The sequence below is a fragment of the Scleropages formosus genome, chromosome 22, assembly GCF_900964775.1.
Source record: "Scleropages formosus chromosome 22, fSclFor1.1, whole genome shotgun sequence".
NCBI lineage: Eukaryota > Metazoa > Chordata > Actinopteri > Osteoglossiformes > Osteoglossidae > Scleropages > Scleropages formosus.
The window spans coordinates 14515882-14532222 of NC_041827.1; the positions used below are offsets into that span (position 1 = coordinate 14515882).

Consider the following 16341-nt stretch of genomic DNA (forward strand, 5'->3'; position numbering starts at 1 on the left):
CCCCAGGGGCCACTCATCTGCTGAACACAATTACCATCCCCATCCGAGACAGCGCCCACTCAACACACATCCTGCCTGATTATTTGTCACTTTGTCAAATGAAGTGTGCCTTTCTTCTGCATGCTCTATATCCTACCCACTGTGTAAATAATTACAATACAAAATTGCTCCCAACTCACTTTCTCAGACCCTCTTTTTCCCCCCTGCAAATTTCAGATCATCAATTATCATTCGGATTTTTCAGCGCTATCACACACAGGGATTTCTAATTAGTGACACATTTTCCCTGTCAAGCACTCTGTTTTTAATGTCAGATCCACTTGAGAGTTGCTGCTTACCTTGGAAGCCACAGCAGAGAACAAATTTGTCTCTGCAGTCAATGGTTGAAATTTTGGTTGTCACATTTGAATCACACAAAGATGGCATTCTAGAACATTCTGATGTCAATAACACCATTAAAAATAAGTCAGGAATCTGGTTCGTTTTCATCACATCTAACATAAATTCAGCCAAAGAGACTCTCCTTTAATACACAAACTTTGAATCCACAGGGGGTTTTGATGATTCACTATAGTTGTTCCCATGTGCAGCAACACTTACCTGCACACTTTGTGCGAGTGATGAGAGGTGGTCCAGGTGGACCCGTCCCACCCTCCCCTGGCCGCGTTAGTAGCACTTTGATCTCATACTCCACATCAGGATCGAGATGCCACAGCTTGTAGGTGGGCGCATCTACAATGTGCGTCTCAGCCCAGTTGCCCCTGGTGGTACGGTATTCCACCTCCTTCAGGATAATGGGCCCATCTCCGATGATGGAGTTGGCATTGGGCTTGATCCACAGGTAGGTGGCTCCCACAGCCAGCAGCTCAGGTGGGGCAATGGGAGTTGGTGGTGCTGGAAAATAAACGTCAGTAGGTAAGGAAGGACTGCATGGCATTGTAAAAAGTATAGTAAATTAGATTGTCAGAAGAATGAACGCATAGTTACACCAAGAGCCAGTGAGGATTTTACTCTCAATGTTGTTTTTTTTTATAGCGTGCAGTGCTGAAATTCAGCATCAGTAACATACTTGTGAAGAGTTCAGCTTCCCCAACAGAAGTCACCATTGATTATTCATCATCTGTTTTAAGGCCCCTTCTGATTAAGGCACTTGTCTGATACTTGTGAATTCAGTACACAACACTGACGAACGTGACATCAGTCTTATGAAAATTTCAGCAACACAAGAAAGAACTACTTAAAATGTCCTCCATGTAGAAACTATAGTATTTAAACATTTTATCACATGAGCAGCTACGTCAATTCGAGAAAACAAGATTTAATACTAATTATAGGAACATTAAATGGAAACTGGAGTTTAACATACTGTACGTCAGACATCTGAGCAACAAAGATACAAGCAGTCCCCAGGTTACGAACGTCGGACTTACGTACAACCTGTAGTTACAAACCACCCCCTGTATAGCCTATTATATTAAAAATTTGAGTTGCATACAATAGTTCATAATAACAAAAAGGTGCTACTTTGCGACCCGCATCAAAACATTGTGCATCAACAGCAGTTTGTCAGTTTGTGGGCGGGGAGCATGAGCCCAAGGTAGGACAGGTCTTTTCAGTCGGTCGGACCACATTTCTCTTAACAGTCTCGTGTGTTACTGTATTTGGCTTTAATTTTTTTTTTTTTTTAACCCTCCTAACCATGGCACTAAAGCATAAATGTGATGCAAGTGATGGTGATGCATGAAAGAAAAGGAAAATGATCACAATTGAAACTAAAGTAGAAATAATAAAGCAAAAGGTGAAATGCCAACGAACATTGGAAAAGCGAAAATTAAAGTTTCTTTAATGTTTTGCACTCTCTCTCTCTCTGATAGACAGAACTCAGCTATAAAAAACAGTTCTCAACCTCTTCCCAGTTGCGGAATCTCACTCAAGACAACCGTCCCCTCTGCATTCTCAAACCTACCTCGCTTTGCTCTTTCAAGTCCTGTCTCTCATTGTTCCTCAGTCTTGTTCCACCTCTCTTTGATAACGACCGCCCGCCTTGTCCCTCAACCACAATTTTGGATCCTTGCCTGTTAGTTCGCCGATCGACCAGTCGTTCGCCCGTCCCCAACCGTAAGAACATGTCTAGTCCTTTGATTCTGAATAAATGATCCTGCGCTTGAGTCCAGCCTCCTCTATGTCCTCTGTTCATCATGACAGTACTAACATTTATGACCTCTTTCTATGTCTCTCTCTATTATAAATACTGTAGTTACATTTATTATTATTATTATTATTATATTAAAGATGTTTTAGTGTATCCGGAAGTGTTTCTTTAATGTTTTTAATGCATAGAAAGGTACACGTACTATATACTAAGACAAACATTTGACAAACTGACGTTACATACCCACCATACCTAACTGTTCCGACTTACGTCAAGATCCGACTTAAAGACAGACTGAGGAACAGAACTCGTTCGGAATCCTGGGACTGCCACTACAGTTTTTTAGTAGAGCTCACTGGGACCATTTTAAGTACTGGGCAGTTTAAAAGCATTCAGTGCACAGAAGATAAAACTCAGATAGCCACTGGGTATTGTGTGGCAAACAGCTGGTCTCAGCTCCAATTCTCTGTTCTGTAACTCATCCTCTTCCCAGCCAGATACATTTATGCCCAAAGACGCAGCCAACCAAAAACACATTCTATGCTATATTATTTTGAGTTTCTGCTGAGCAGTACAGTGGAGAGCAGTGTATAGTACGTTGTAATCCTAACGTGAACAGTGAAAAGCTAAGTATAGAAGCTATCCATGTCTGCCAGTTTGGAATAAGCCCTGATTTTGGTGTGTTCGTCAATGTGTGCTTAGTGATGAACCAACAATATATATTGTGTCTAGTCAGTACAAGGCAGTATCATCAACATAATTAGATCAGTGCCTGTTTTTTTGTCATATGGCACTACATGGCTTCCTCATCAATAGCTTCAGGAACTCAGGGTGACAGGTTTGACTTTTCAAAACCTTTAACGATTATTTTCATAAAAACTTGCCCTAACCCATTTAGAGACATGTCGCAACAATGCTACAATGGGGAGGAGCTCATTGCATCTCGGGCGAGCATGATTCGTCATATCGAGCACAGGTAAACCTTCTTCTCCAACCTGATACACCGACAGCTCACCACAGGTTTTTCAGTGGGTCGAGAGGCCACAAGTCCCACAGAGAGCCACTTTCTTGACTCATGGCAGATTAAAGAACCCCCCCTACCAATCAGGGTCACTCATTACATACAATGTGGCAGGCCTGGGGGGGGGGTGCAGGTGGGGGGCAGGTCACCATCCCGGAACGTGCTCAATGGGAGACAAAGTGCGGAATCGGCTCTCCCGTTTCATAAGAGGGTTCTAAAAGCATTAATATTAACGAGGTCTGGCCTCGAAAAGCCACTGCGGGAAGCAGCGAATCGCTCTCAATCACCCTCCATTTAATATTCTCCTTCACTTGACGTTACAAGACAAGCCTGCTTAGAGCGGCAGAGCTCTCAGCAAGGTGTAATCCATTTCTGGCAGCTCAGCATGGGGATGAACCCCCTTGAGGGCGGAGACAGCTACACACCTGACCACAGAACAGTAACGACAACATTAGGTTCTGTCCCGCAAAGGAATCCGCTGATAAGAGTCTCTGTGTTGAACAGCTGCCCAGCTGCCAAACGCCCCTATGGTGCACATGGATGGTCTGCGGTTGTAATTATTCCATCAGTCCAAAACCTTTACTCTGAAGTGCCACGCAGTTCCTCACTTAACCTAACTCATGAACTTCTGGCTTTTCCCAGAAACTGAAAATATTTTAATGACTAATGAAAAAGAGTTACTACTTTTCACCTAGGCGCAGTGGGTTGGACCGCAGTCCTGCTGTCCGGTGGGTCTGAGGTTCGAGTCCCGCTTGGGGTGCCTTGCGGCGGACTGGCGTCCCGTCCTGGGTGTGTCCCCTCCCCCTCCGGCCTTACGCCCTGTGTTACCGGGTTGGCTCCGGTTCCCCGTGACCCCGTAAGGGACAAGCGGTTCTGAAAATGTGTGTGTGTACTTTTCACTTCACTTTAATTTGAGAGATTTCTTAACACATGATATGTGAGCATTCCAGCTGAGAGATAAAGACACTTCCCAGTTCATTTATTTTTATTTGCAATTTCTTCACTATTCTGTTTTCACAAATTTCTGTGTGGTGCAGAGCAAAAAGAAACACGGGTTCTTGGGAGTGTGAGGTCCCCTTCGTTGAAGTGTTTAAAGCTAAATCATAGTGTTGCTCAGTGTTCATAATCAAGAACAAAATGGGGAACATTCTGTATGTTTGTCAAATACATACTGAGTGTGTATTTTATGTTCATTCATTTTACACACACTGTCTGAAACCACTTGTCTCAAACGGGGTCGCGGTGAACCAGAGCCTAACTTGGCAACGCAGGACGCAAGGTTAGAGAGGGAGAGGACACACCCAGGACAGGATGCCAGTCCGTCGCAAGGCACACCAAGCTGGACTCGAACCCCAGACCCACCAGAGAGTAGGCCCCAGCCAAACCCGCTGCACCACTGTGCCCTCCTCCTTCATTTTACATTAGTTTTATTGTAAAAATGTAAAAATGAGAAATTTCCTGCATTGCTCTATCCAAAGTGTTTACAGAACCTTAATTGAAAATAAAACAAGGGATATCAGTTTCATTAAACTTTTACTGATTGTGTACATAAGTAAAATTGAAACTGGTCTGAAGCAGATGAATGTTAGACATGTTTGTGATATTAATTAGTCAGCTGCATCAAATAGGTGTTGTGGAAATTATGTATTTTATATTTTCTGTAAGACCAATGTGGAATAAACAAAAAATAGTAAAAGTGTAACACTGCGGTGTAGTAGCGTTGCACATCATTGCATCTTTCTATGTGCTTCTTGGATACAGCAGACCATAAAACTCAGCATAGGACAATTATTCATTGCTGATGAACAGAAGTATTACACAGCATTTTTATTTATTTATTTATTTATTATAACTCTGTCAAGGGGGGCGCAGTGGTGCAGTGGGTTGGACTGGGTCCTGCTCTCCGGTGGGTCTGGGGTTCGAGTCCTGCTTGGGGTGCCTTGCGACAGGCTGGCGTCCCGTCCTGCATGTGTCCTCTCCCTCTCCAGCCTTATGCCCTGTTTTGCAGAGTTAGGCTCCGGCTCCCCGCGAGCCCATATGGGACAAGCGGTTCAGAAAATGTGTTTGTGTGTGCGTGTGAGCTCTGCCTAAGGTTTTTACTGAACCAAACTCAATTATAAGTTCAGGGATACCTGTATTATTCAGCTTTTTTCATCAGCGTGTAGTGGTAATAGCGACTTTGGACTTAGAAACAAATCAAGTTACAAATAGACTTCCTAACTGAGTTTGTAAGTCGAGGACCTAAGGTACTGGAGCTTAACAAAAGACTAATTTTTATCATGGGTGAATGTACCTGTACCTTTTCATGAAAAAGATGCAGACAGCAGTGGTTGCTATTCTCCTTAGGAAAACTGTTTCTATTCCTCCTTGACTGCTGAAAGCTATTTTGTTAGAAGAGAAGTGGAACCCGTGTCTTGTTGTTTTGTCAGTGACTCGCTGCATCACCGTAAACCATGATTGTGTGTCTGCATTTGCGTAGGTGTGTATCACAACAAATAGGTCCATGTATTCTCACTCGGGGGAGTGGTAGTACAGTCATCCTTCACATTGTTAGTCTGCGGTTAACTTAGCTGTTTTACTATGCAAAGTAAATTATAACATTACATGTTAACAGCTGAATATATTAATGGGGCAATTTTTTTTTCAGAACCCACCCCAGGGCTACTACATCATAAGGTTCACCTCCTTTCCAAAGCGTGCTGTCTGCAATACGCACTAGCCACCTAGCGGCTATCTATTCAAGGCTTCAGGTGCACCGAGCCAGTAAGACCAGCCTCATAATTTCAGTCTTTATCACCTGCACTCCATGGGGAGTTTTTAAATCGGGGGATTGCTGTAAAGCTCCAGCAATCACACCCTATCAGATGAGACCCACTGGGCAGAGCAGGCAGCAGACAGGGAGAAAAATATAGCGTAAAATGGGAATTTGTGGCTATGAGACAACAATTACTGAAATCAGTCTTTTCCTCATATACTTGCAAAAAAAAAAAAAAAAAATTAAATGCCCTGAAATGGCATAAAAGCGTATCCAGCTCAGGCATCATCACAGCAGAAACCTATTTTTCAGCTCGTTGAATTCACTGAAGACAAAACAAGATGCTACCACGGTTTCCACGTAGACTGCGTTGAAGTGAGCATCATCTAGGAATTGGCCTTTCCAATTTTTTTCAGGCACAGTCAATTTATATGATCATTTTCTTGTGAAAACGTTGTTCTCAACTGTCTAAATGTCGCAGATTACAGTCTTGAGTGAGTTGAGGTAATCTCGAGAAACGCAAACAGACGAGGTACCATCGAGAATGTATGAGCAACTGTATTCATCTCTATTCCCTCATTCAAGCCGTCACTGTGTTGCACTCTCTCAGAATACTACATTACTGTTTATATTTAAAATGACATTTCGGTGGACAGCACAGTGGCATGGTGGGCAGCACTAACACCACACAGTGCTTCCTCCCACAATCCAAAGACATGTTTTTCATGTTAATTGGTCACTAAAATACCTTCAGTGTCAATGTTTGTAGCTACCCTGCAATGGGTTGGTATCCCAACTAGGATGTACCCTCCTCACCCTTGCACTCTCTGTTTCTGGGTTAGGTTCTAGGTTCTGAACTGACATGAGCCTGACTTGGACAAGTGGTTTCCAATAGTCTCTGACTGAGTGGAATTTTTGTCAAACTTCTTTGTTTTAATAAACCCCACTGCCAGCATAAAAATCCATTTGAATTCTCTTCTGTCCAGAGAAAAAATAATTATTTGTGATGCAATTCATACCACTGCCATGAATCTTTCTGAAGAGTGAAGACATACTTGATTGCACATATTTTTCATGTAGGTATCTTGCTTGCCATTCCATGCACTGCTTTGAATTCTTTAATCAAAAAACAATGAGGGCAAAAATGAAAAAAAAACAATGTAAGAAAATTAAAAAAAAAAAAGCATCAATTGTACACTCAAATGCTGTAGTCCCTGGTACAGTGAGTCACAGAGAATCCCCACAGGGGACACCAGTCTAAAGACAGCATTTGAAACCAAAGCAGCTCAAAGCAGGACATTCAAGCCTGCAGTGTCTCTTCGCTGCATAATGCATCACTCTGTCCACTTTACCACATGCTAGTACTGACAAAAAAACACAAGTAAAATAAACTTTAAAAAACTGTATAAACCAGGATCATCATCCAATACAAAATGTTTGTCTGGAGGAGTCTGTGTTTTGGACAAAATAGCCAAAGTACAATAATAAATAAATAAATGAATGAATAAATAAATAAATAAATAAATAAATAAATAAATAAATAAGCTGGCACAAACTGTTTGAAGTGCTAACTCTCCGGCTGCTGCTTATCTTCCCTGAAGTATTATGGGCCTATAATCCATCTCTGTAACTCAGCTCTTCACAGACCGCTTCTTCCCTCGTTTCCGCGCTGCAGCCTCAAATCCTCTGGTAATGCGGCCTTCCTGTGCTGTCTCCTTGTAGATAACGCAGGCCTCTCCCACTCTGCCACAACACCTTCTCTCTACCACCCTAGCCTATCCATGGTGGGCCTCTCTTGAGCTCCTCCAGCCAGCTGTGGGGGTGGAGCAAGGAGGGGTGACCCATGTCCACTCCCTGGCTGCAAGTTGTGGGATCCTGGGCATCACAAAACTGCTCCATCCCTGCAGCTTAGTCGCTTTAGAAAGCAACAATCTTAAGTCTTTAAATAAATAGATAAATAAATTCTAAATGATCTGGTGGCACTGAAGAATGAAAAAATGCGAATGTGACCACTCCCTGCTCCTTGGACTCTACTGGGTCTAACGCATTTAACGACCATGAAAACCAATTGTCTTAGAATTGCAGGGATTTCTTCTAGCCACCTAGAAAAAATATAAATAAATGCATCTCTAAAAAGCAAAAGGAATCAGACACACCGCTTGAATCGTTTTTGATCACCACTCAGACACTCACAATGCCTCCCGGGGTGAAACCACGCCTGTCAAGTCCTCATGGTCAAATCCCCCTACAGTAATAATTCCTGAATGCCTCATTACTCAGGACAGAAATATGCAAATGAGACTCTTCAGAAGGGAGGGCAGATCCTTCTCTCCACGCAATGGGAGTGACAAACCGCATTTACAGCGACAAAATTCATACCCTCTGTATTTTTGGAAAAGTGATGTGGAATTTTAATTTCACTTCTAGGACTGCTGAAGGAAGCGAGTGTAAGCTCTCTATGACAGTTCCGAGCTGGCTTATATGTGGGAGTTATGCTTATGTGGGGGTCCAACAGAGGCTCAATCACTGCTCTTCACCTCACTTCAGCAGCAGATGTTCACCAAGTGCCGTTCTAAGGGATCAGCCCAAGAAATTAACTGTCTGGGATTGTTACTAATCTCTGTCCTTTGCCATCGCTCAAATCCGGACATGCCCACCACCTATGAATGAATTAATCATGCCTGTGCTGAATTATTCCTTCTTATTTCGTTGCTGCCGTCCAAGAGATGAAAGAGGCGAGCAGCAGCATATCGACAAAGAGAGGATAGTTTGGGATGAACCTGGCAGGGGTTGTTGCTGCTGGCCAACAGGGAGTAGAGAACTCATTAACACAGGCACATTTTCTGCTTACGCAACTGCTCATCTCCAACCTGATCAAATCAGCCTGTTCAAAAGACAAGAGTTAGCAAACATAATAAGTGTGTATCTAATGCTTGTTGCACCACTTTTAACTTGTCTTGTACGTCCTGGTCTCAGCACATGAAGTCATATCACTATCTATAAACAATAATATTAATCTTTTAATTACTCATAATTATGTTCAAGCATTTATGCAGCAAGCCACTTTTCCTAAAGCAAATGAATTGAGCAACACAACAGGAGAGGTGATTTGAGGTGGCTGACCGCAAGCGATGACCCTATCTGCCAGGCTACCTGTTCCAGTAAAAGCTCTCTAGCTGTCGCTAAATGTCGCTGGTACATTTGTGCTACTATAATATTTTTGATTGATTATAAAACTGAGGAGGGGTGCGATGGCGCAGCAGGTTTGACCGGGTCCTGCTCTCCAGTGGATCTGGGATTTGAGTCCCGCTTGGGGTGCCTTGCGATAGACTGGCGTCCCATCCTAGGTGTGTTCCCTCCCCCTCCAGCCTTGCGCCCTGTGTTGCCGGATTAGGCTCCAGTTCGCCACGACCCCACTCAGGACAAGCGATTTCAGACTGTGTGTGTGTGTGTGTGTGTGTGTGTGTGTGTGTGTGTGAGATTATGAAACTGAATCCACTGCCGCTCTGAATAACAAACATAATGCATTCCTTAATACTTCAAATTCTCATAAATCAGGCCTTAATAAAAATTCACTTAAATGAGAAAATTATAAGGCACTCCTGAGTCCAGAAAAACGCTTACCTATCCTAAATTATCAGATCATATAAATAAGAACGAATCAGTGCAGGTTATCACAACATAGCCTAACAAGGCAGTTCTCTTAGTATAAGTACCTAAGGCTCACAACCTGCTGTTGTTGAATTCATGCTCTTTTCCTAGTACAATTTGTGAGAAAACAATGGTAATGAGAATAAACATAAGCAAGAACCACAGATTGCCTATGCTTCTGAATGTTTCATTAACATCTACCAAACACTAGTTAAATATAACTTAGAAGAGGCCTCTGAGGCCTGAGATACAACAAAAAAATCCTCATATCCCATTGCTTTGATATGTGTTCCTCCACTACATAAAGCTGAGTGGCAGTTTTTGTTACTGCAGACTAAAGGGCACGTGAATCAAACTTAACATATATATTGCAGTTGCAAGGGATCTTGAAATAGGGAAATGAGAAAAGTGTTACCAAACATAAATAAATGGTTGAGTAAATGCATTCAAAGACAAAGAACAGTGATGTACATACTGTATAAATTAAGCTTTCTATGTACAGGCCAGTTTTCACTACTTCAACCACACGCAATTCAGAAAACTTTACAGACACGCATACAATTTAGAAAAGATTCAGAGATAGGTGCATGATCCAGAAAAGCTTCACAGATACCATACAATTAAAAAATACGAATTATTTTTCATTTTCCAGAAATAAACCACAAAAAAGTGAGACCTCATTTTATAAAATACCTGAACATGGACTCAGTGTTTAATGTCGTTACTGTTATTCAGTTTATTTTATTGTTACACTGCTTTTTCCATATAATATTAGACATCATTTAGGGTGATTATGGACTGAACTTTGAATGAGCATGGAACAAATTGGAATTTTTCCCCATAAGAAATCGCAGAATAATTTCATTACTGGGTATTCATTTAATTTCAGTAATTTCATATTGAGAGAGAGGAAGAAACTACTACAGCACCTATCTCTCAATACACATAGCCATGCATAGAACGCCACCTACTTCCTCTTTCTAGCTTGCTGTTCCATCACGGGGCATTATTAATGGCCATAGAATCCACCAGTGAGGGGCCCATTTATAAAACTCAGCATTTTAATCTCTCCCAGTACCTGTAATTCCCTGCTTTTCTGGCACTTTGAGGGATCCATAGATTTTGAAATGACACTTTTATGTGAAGGCAAGGAGGCCACGGCCTGGTACACAGACTCAAGGCACCTGCCAGAGTTCTCTGGCACATCCCACTCAGTTACAGTGATTCATGAAGACTTCATGTTGGCACTCAGGCCTCACTTTCCTTCAAAATGAACACACAACATATTAATTTTGCGGAATCAGACTGACTCAGACTTCAAAACAGTGAAGCTGTCTAAGTGACAAAAACTAATGTTACCCTTTATTAAATGTCTTCTGTGCAGACATCCAGGCTTACTGAGTTATTGATATTTATTTTATGGACAAGCTGAATAAACAATGAATCCCTGAAGGACTTATATGTTCATCCAGCTATGGTTCCAAAGGTCTATAGCGTAACACACACAGTACTGCATGTGGTGGTGTAGACACAGCGAGCTCCTTTTTTGTGAAACATGTGTGCTGGCTTCCATCCCTCCACCCTGATGGGAGCTGAGCTTCTGAACACCTGAGTGGGTGACATCAAGGAGCCGACTCTAGGTCACCTCCTCAGAGTAGCTTCAGGCGCACAAAGGATAGAGAAGACAGATGCAGTCGCTCCTTTGTTGTTTCAGAGAACCCCTGCACATTACTCTGGACAGCTCAACAGTGAGAATGCTGTAGTGCACGCAAGCGTCTCCATGTCATAACATGGTCACAGACTCAAAAGGAGACTCTCAAAAATCCTTTGTTCTCTGTAATACCAACTTGTTTGCGACAATGACATTTATGCTTTGACTTATAACCCCTAAAGTCGGCTGTTGAATTTCAAGATCAATGACATAAGAGGAACACATTTTACAGCTTTATTAACCTCAGGCTGGCCATAAATCTACTTCCTTTGACGTCTGACAGTTACTGAAGCTCTTGTACCAACGGCAAGTAAAGAAATAGAGCGTGAATGCATACTATAACCAGGCAGAACCTTGGCTTCTTTGCCCTGATCGATCACCAAACATTTTTTTCACTCACCATCCAGAACCCCTCAAAATGGATAAGCACTGTTGTCGTGGTTTCATCTAGCCTTGCTCCAATATGGCAGGCCATAAACAAATATTGATTACCAGCAAGCCAGATGGATGCTATGCTTAAGACCTCATGACAGCATGAAAGTGGCTCCATTCTTGGCTAGATCATTCTGATGCCGAACACTTCTGTATCACCATTGCTAGTTAGAAGTTCTACCTCAAACACCAGTTCAGCCACTGTCAGTGTGGGTGTCTGTGTATTATCAAATCCCAAGATTTTCTGAGAAACAGAAGATCTCTTGGTTTCTACATAACCTAAAACCCAGTTTCATACCCTGGGCACTTTTCTACAGAGTCAATTGAGCAGTGAGTAGTAATTTGCTATACAATACAATTAGAGAGTGAAGGATAAACTGGAGGTCTGAAGGAACCTAGCGGCAAAGACAAGCAAAAAAGCTGGAAAGTCAGAAGCCAGCTTTAAAATATCCTCCAGCAGATACTAACTTGTTCCTCCTATGAGACAGGACTCATTGTATTTTTTTTTTATTTTTTTATGTAAACAATGCCTTATCTTTTTATTTGATCAGTGTTATTTTTTTGTAGGTAGTTTGCACTTCTTATTAAGGGGGAGAGAACACACACACCGCTGACGCTAGCTGAAATAATGACAGGTTTGAGTGCAGTTAATGATTCTCACAAAACCCAGCTGGGGCCTGATTGATAGTTAATACCTACCATTACCATCTCTTACCTTTTACAATCAGTTCCGCATAGTTAGACACCCCTGATCCACCATCAGAGCGGATGACACATCTGTACTTGCTCACACTCCTCTGCGCCGTGTCTGCAACACTCACGGTGGCAGAAAAACGCCTGTGGTTCACCACCCTGGTCACCATGAGGGCTGTATCTTTACCATTCCACTGCTGTAGAGACAAAACAGCCATGTTCCCCTTTCAATTACTCTGCTGCATTACTTGTACTATTGCCATTGACAAAAACACAGAATGGGGAAACAACATCCTTCAGATATAAATTCTGTAAGGTTCTGCTCTCCATGCTCACTTGGTCAATAAATGCATTCTGATGTTCTAACTCTCAGATGTATTTCCATTAGATTTGTCCTTCAAACATGAGTGCTAAGAAAATCATTTGTTGTTGTTCACAGTTGTTTTCAGTTTGTAACAATTAAAGCACACACATGCACATACACTGTTTCAATGTATTGTTCAGTAAGGAATTCCAGTAATTACCTGCACCTGAGTCCATTCGATTATGAAACAGAAATATAGGGAATATGTTTATCTTGAAACAAACTACAAACACTTTCATGCATGGTGCACCAAACATGGAAAAAGATATGGGACAGCTATAGTAAAAAGTAAATGTCAAGTAAAAAGTAAAATGTAAAAAAAATCAAACAGTACCCTAAAGAGTCAGTGGACTGGCTAACAAGTGGGAGAGAAGAAAGAAGCTGTAGCGGCCTAGGTTGAAAGGATGGTGGGCTCACCTGCAGCCACAGCTTGTCGTGCTGGGACCACTTTCCTCCAGCTATGCACTGGAAGGTGGCATTCTGCCCCACGTTCACCTCCACATTCTGGAGCCGCAAAAAATGGGGCGCTTTCCCTGCCAAGTACAAACAGACTTTACTCCCTCTATCACCTTTTTCTGTGCAATCTGGCTTTGCATTATGTCCTCATTTTCTTCACAGAAACCTTAGTCCAAAATAGTGTACATAACCCCATTTTACACTTCTAAAGCAGTAAAAAAACAACTCTAGTTAATTGCCTCAAGTGCCACGCTGAATGGAAGAGCAGCACGACTGTCCTATAGCCTTAAACCTGCAATAGTTAGAAGACTAATTCAGTTCCTAAATCAGTGATCCTCCAGATACTCAGGTGACTTCTTTATAGAAAGAGGAAGATTCTTAGATATAAGTCATGGATGGAAAATCATGATTAAATTCTGTATTCTTGTGAGGTATTCATCAAAATAGTTCTGTGATAAATTTAGGATTTATAATTTAGGTGTTTAAGTTGTTGGTGTGCAAAATGGAAACAGAACTAGGCCACTGGGCTCAAGGCAGTTTTTTGACATGAAGCAAAGCTGTTCTGGCAGCTTTTAACGATGAAGGCCGTGAAAGGGTATTTTTTGGGGTAGCACAATCTGTCCTGCCTCTCCCCTTGGTGTACATGGCCCGCTCTCCTGCAGACTAGCCAGCAGCAAGAGGAACAGATTGCCACACGTGGTACTTACGACAAGGGTGTGCCAGAACTCGAACTTCATCCACTGCAATGAACCCTGGATGGCCTTGCATGGACACAGCCTCGAATATTACCTGCCAAAGACCAAGATGGGAGATGGGAGGAAACAGAAAGAAATCAACTGACTGACAAAATGGTCAACGCAGTAGAAAGATTTACTTTAGGCCCTTTGTGTATGTGAACTGGAGGCACAGGGATTGCCTGGATTAAGATTATAACTATTTTTATTGTTTTACTGCAGCACAAAGGATTTTATCCAAAGTGACACAAAAACCTCTCAGATTTAAAGAAGTGAAAATTTTTGTACCTCACTCTTGGATTCTATAGCAGGGCCTCCCTGGGAATTAGAAAACCAGTATGCTACCTACTGTCCCTACATTAATCAGCACAGATATGTGAACACATGCATTCGTATTTGTAAGGATGCTGTTGAACTGATGGAAATCCTTGTGACTCAATGCCTGCAGGAGTTTTTACAAAAACTTTGTAGAGATGCCAGAGTTAAGGATGGTTTCAAAAGCTACATGTCAGAAAAGGAAACACCGAAGGGCTCTCTCTCTCTTTCTCTCTCTCCCTCTCTCTCTCTCTCTGTGTCTCCCTCCCACTCTTTCTCTTCATCTTTCATCCAGCTTTTGCCATTCAGACAAACACAGCTCCACAGTTTCGCCAACAGGTATGATGTGTACCACTGAAAACTCAGCTTGCAACTAAGCCATCCAGATCAAACAGTGTCTACACCAGCTTGCCAGGCTGTGTGAAGACCAGGTAGGGTGCAGTGAGGACCTTCAACATACCACAACTTCCTTGTTTAAATCCCTTGAATTACCTCCTTCATGAGATAAGACGATAAGGTCTCAACATCCAACCTGTCACTCCAACAGCCCCCGTGGTCCCAGCGCCAGTGGTATTCCTAATCCTCCTCTTTCTCACAGATGGCATCTACACATGACATTGTTGTTCCTTTCCACACAAATATCAAACCTCTCAATTTCACAGACATGACTCAATGATTGAGTACCTTTCAAATAAAATTTAGTTTCCAGCTCCTCAGCACACCATGGAGGGTTTTTAATTGAAAGCTGGCCAGTATGAATTGCTACTTAGCACCAAACTTCAATGTAAGGTTGTCTGGACAATGCAGGCCTTTGTACTAGCTTGGGTTAGCAAAATACATATACAGTATAGAACATCGTTGGGTCCTTCTGTACATCATGAAGGGTGAAGAGAAGACCATACACATTTTCAAAGAGCTGAATTTTAAAACACATTATTCCTGGGGAAGCACAAGCATCCTCCACAACCACCTCTCCACCGACTCAGCCTGGGTTCAGCTTGCACAGACGGTGGCACTGTGTTCCTTCTCTGCATGCTCCCTGGAGCTCTGGGAGCCACACAGAGCTACAGCCAGACCCCTTGAGAGCATCCACCTGCCTCCATGCTGCAGTTGGTTGCAGAGAAGAGGCACAGATCCCTGACACAAAGCACCCTTCTCCGACAGGCCCGGAGATTTCAACAGTAATCTCCACACTCATTGGAATTCAGGAGCTTCAAAGTGAACGAGAGCAGGGCAGAAGCAGACAGGCCTAATCTGTGCTTTCTAGTCAGGCTGTTATTACAGTAACCCCCCATTCTCTGTCTGTGGTGCTACCCTGTCACCTCTCAACGAGTAAACACTATCGTCTTTTTGGTGTGTTTCTCCAAAAGACAAAGCACCTCTTAAAGCACCAGAGTAGAACAGATAGAAAACGCTTACCAGCTTCTCTATTAAGGGAAAAGGAATATGACAATATCCAAATAATAGGGAGAAAATCTTTAATTTATCCGAAAATAATCTATAACATCTAAAATATAACCACACCAGTGTATTCAAGGAATGTGCACGTTCTGTCCTGTAACAATGAACTAATCCTGTTCTACTCTGCCTACTTTAATATGTACTTTTGATGATTTCTCTCTAGTACAATGTCATTGTTGGCGTACCCATGTAGCACCACGCTCCCATTTCCAGTACTTCCTCAACACTTCACAAAAAATGCCAAAGAGTAAAAGATGCCCTTGAAAAAAATTGTAGCATGACACCAGGCTGTTAATTGCAAAGTTGTACCAAGATGACTACATTACACACTCTTAACACATTTTCTGTTGCATGAATTCACTTATTACTTATTATTTTATTTTTTGGAAACTTGCCAGATGGGACGACAGTTGTTAGGCATAAAGGACATCTCTGGCAAGTTGCAAAGCTCCAACCAGAGTCACATGAAAGACGGTGCATGGAATGAATTCCAAGGAGAGTTCTAATTACCCATATTAATGTTTGGGCTCTCAAAAACTTGTCATTCATAAAGCGCACATCTGCAACAAACTGTCTCCAAGCAGATGGCAGCGAAT

General features: G+C 42.3%; 1 protein-coding gene across 7 annotated transcripts in view; it reads right to left on the minus strand.

Annotated features, from left to right (window-relative positions):
* The window catches only part of ptprt (protein tyrosine phosphatase receptor type T), a 197924-nt gene that overhangs the window by 116374 nt on the left and 65209 nt on the right, over nt 1–16341 (minus strand). For all 7 annotated transcript variants that reach the window (XM_018742332.2, XM_018742331.2, XM_018742329.2 and 4 more), the window contains exons 4-7: nt 13943–14024; nt 13197–13312; nt 12438–12612; nt 601–894 (exon numbers count right to left, since the gene is read on the minus strand). In XM_018742332.2, coding sequence (XP_018597848.1) covers nt 601–894; nt 12438–12612; nt 13197–13312; nt 13943–14024 — 667 coding nt within the window. The remainder of the gene's footprint in view (nt 1–600; nt 895–12437; nt 12613–13196; nt 13313–13942; nt 14025–16341) is intronic.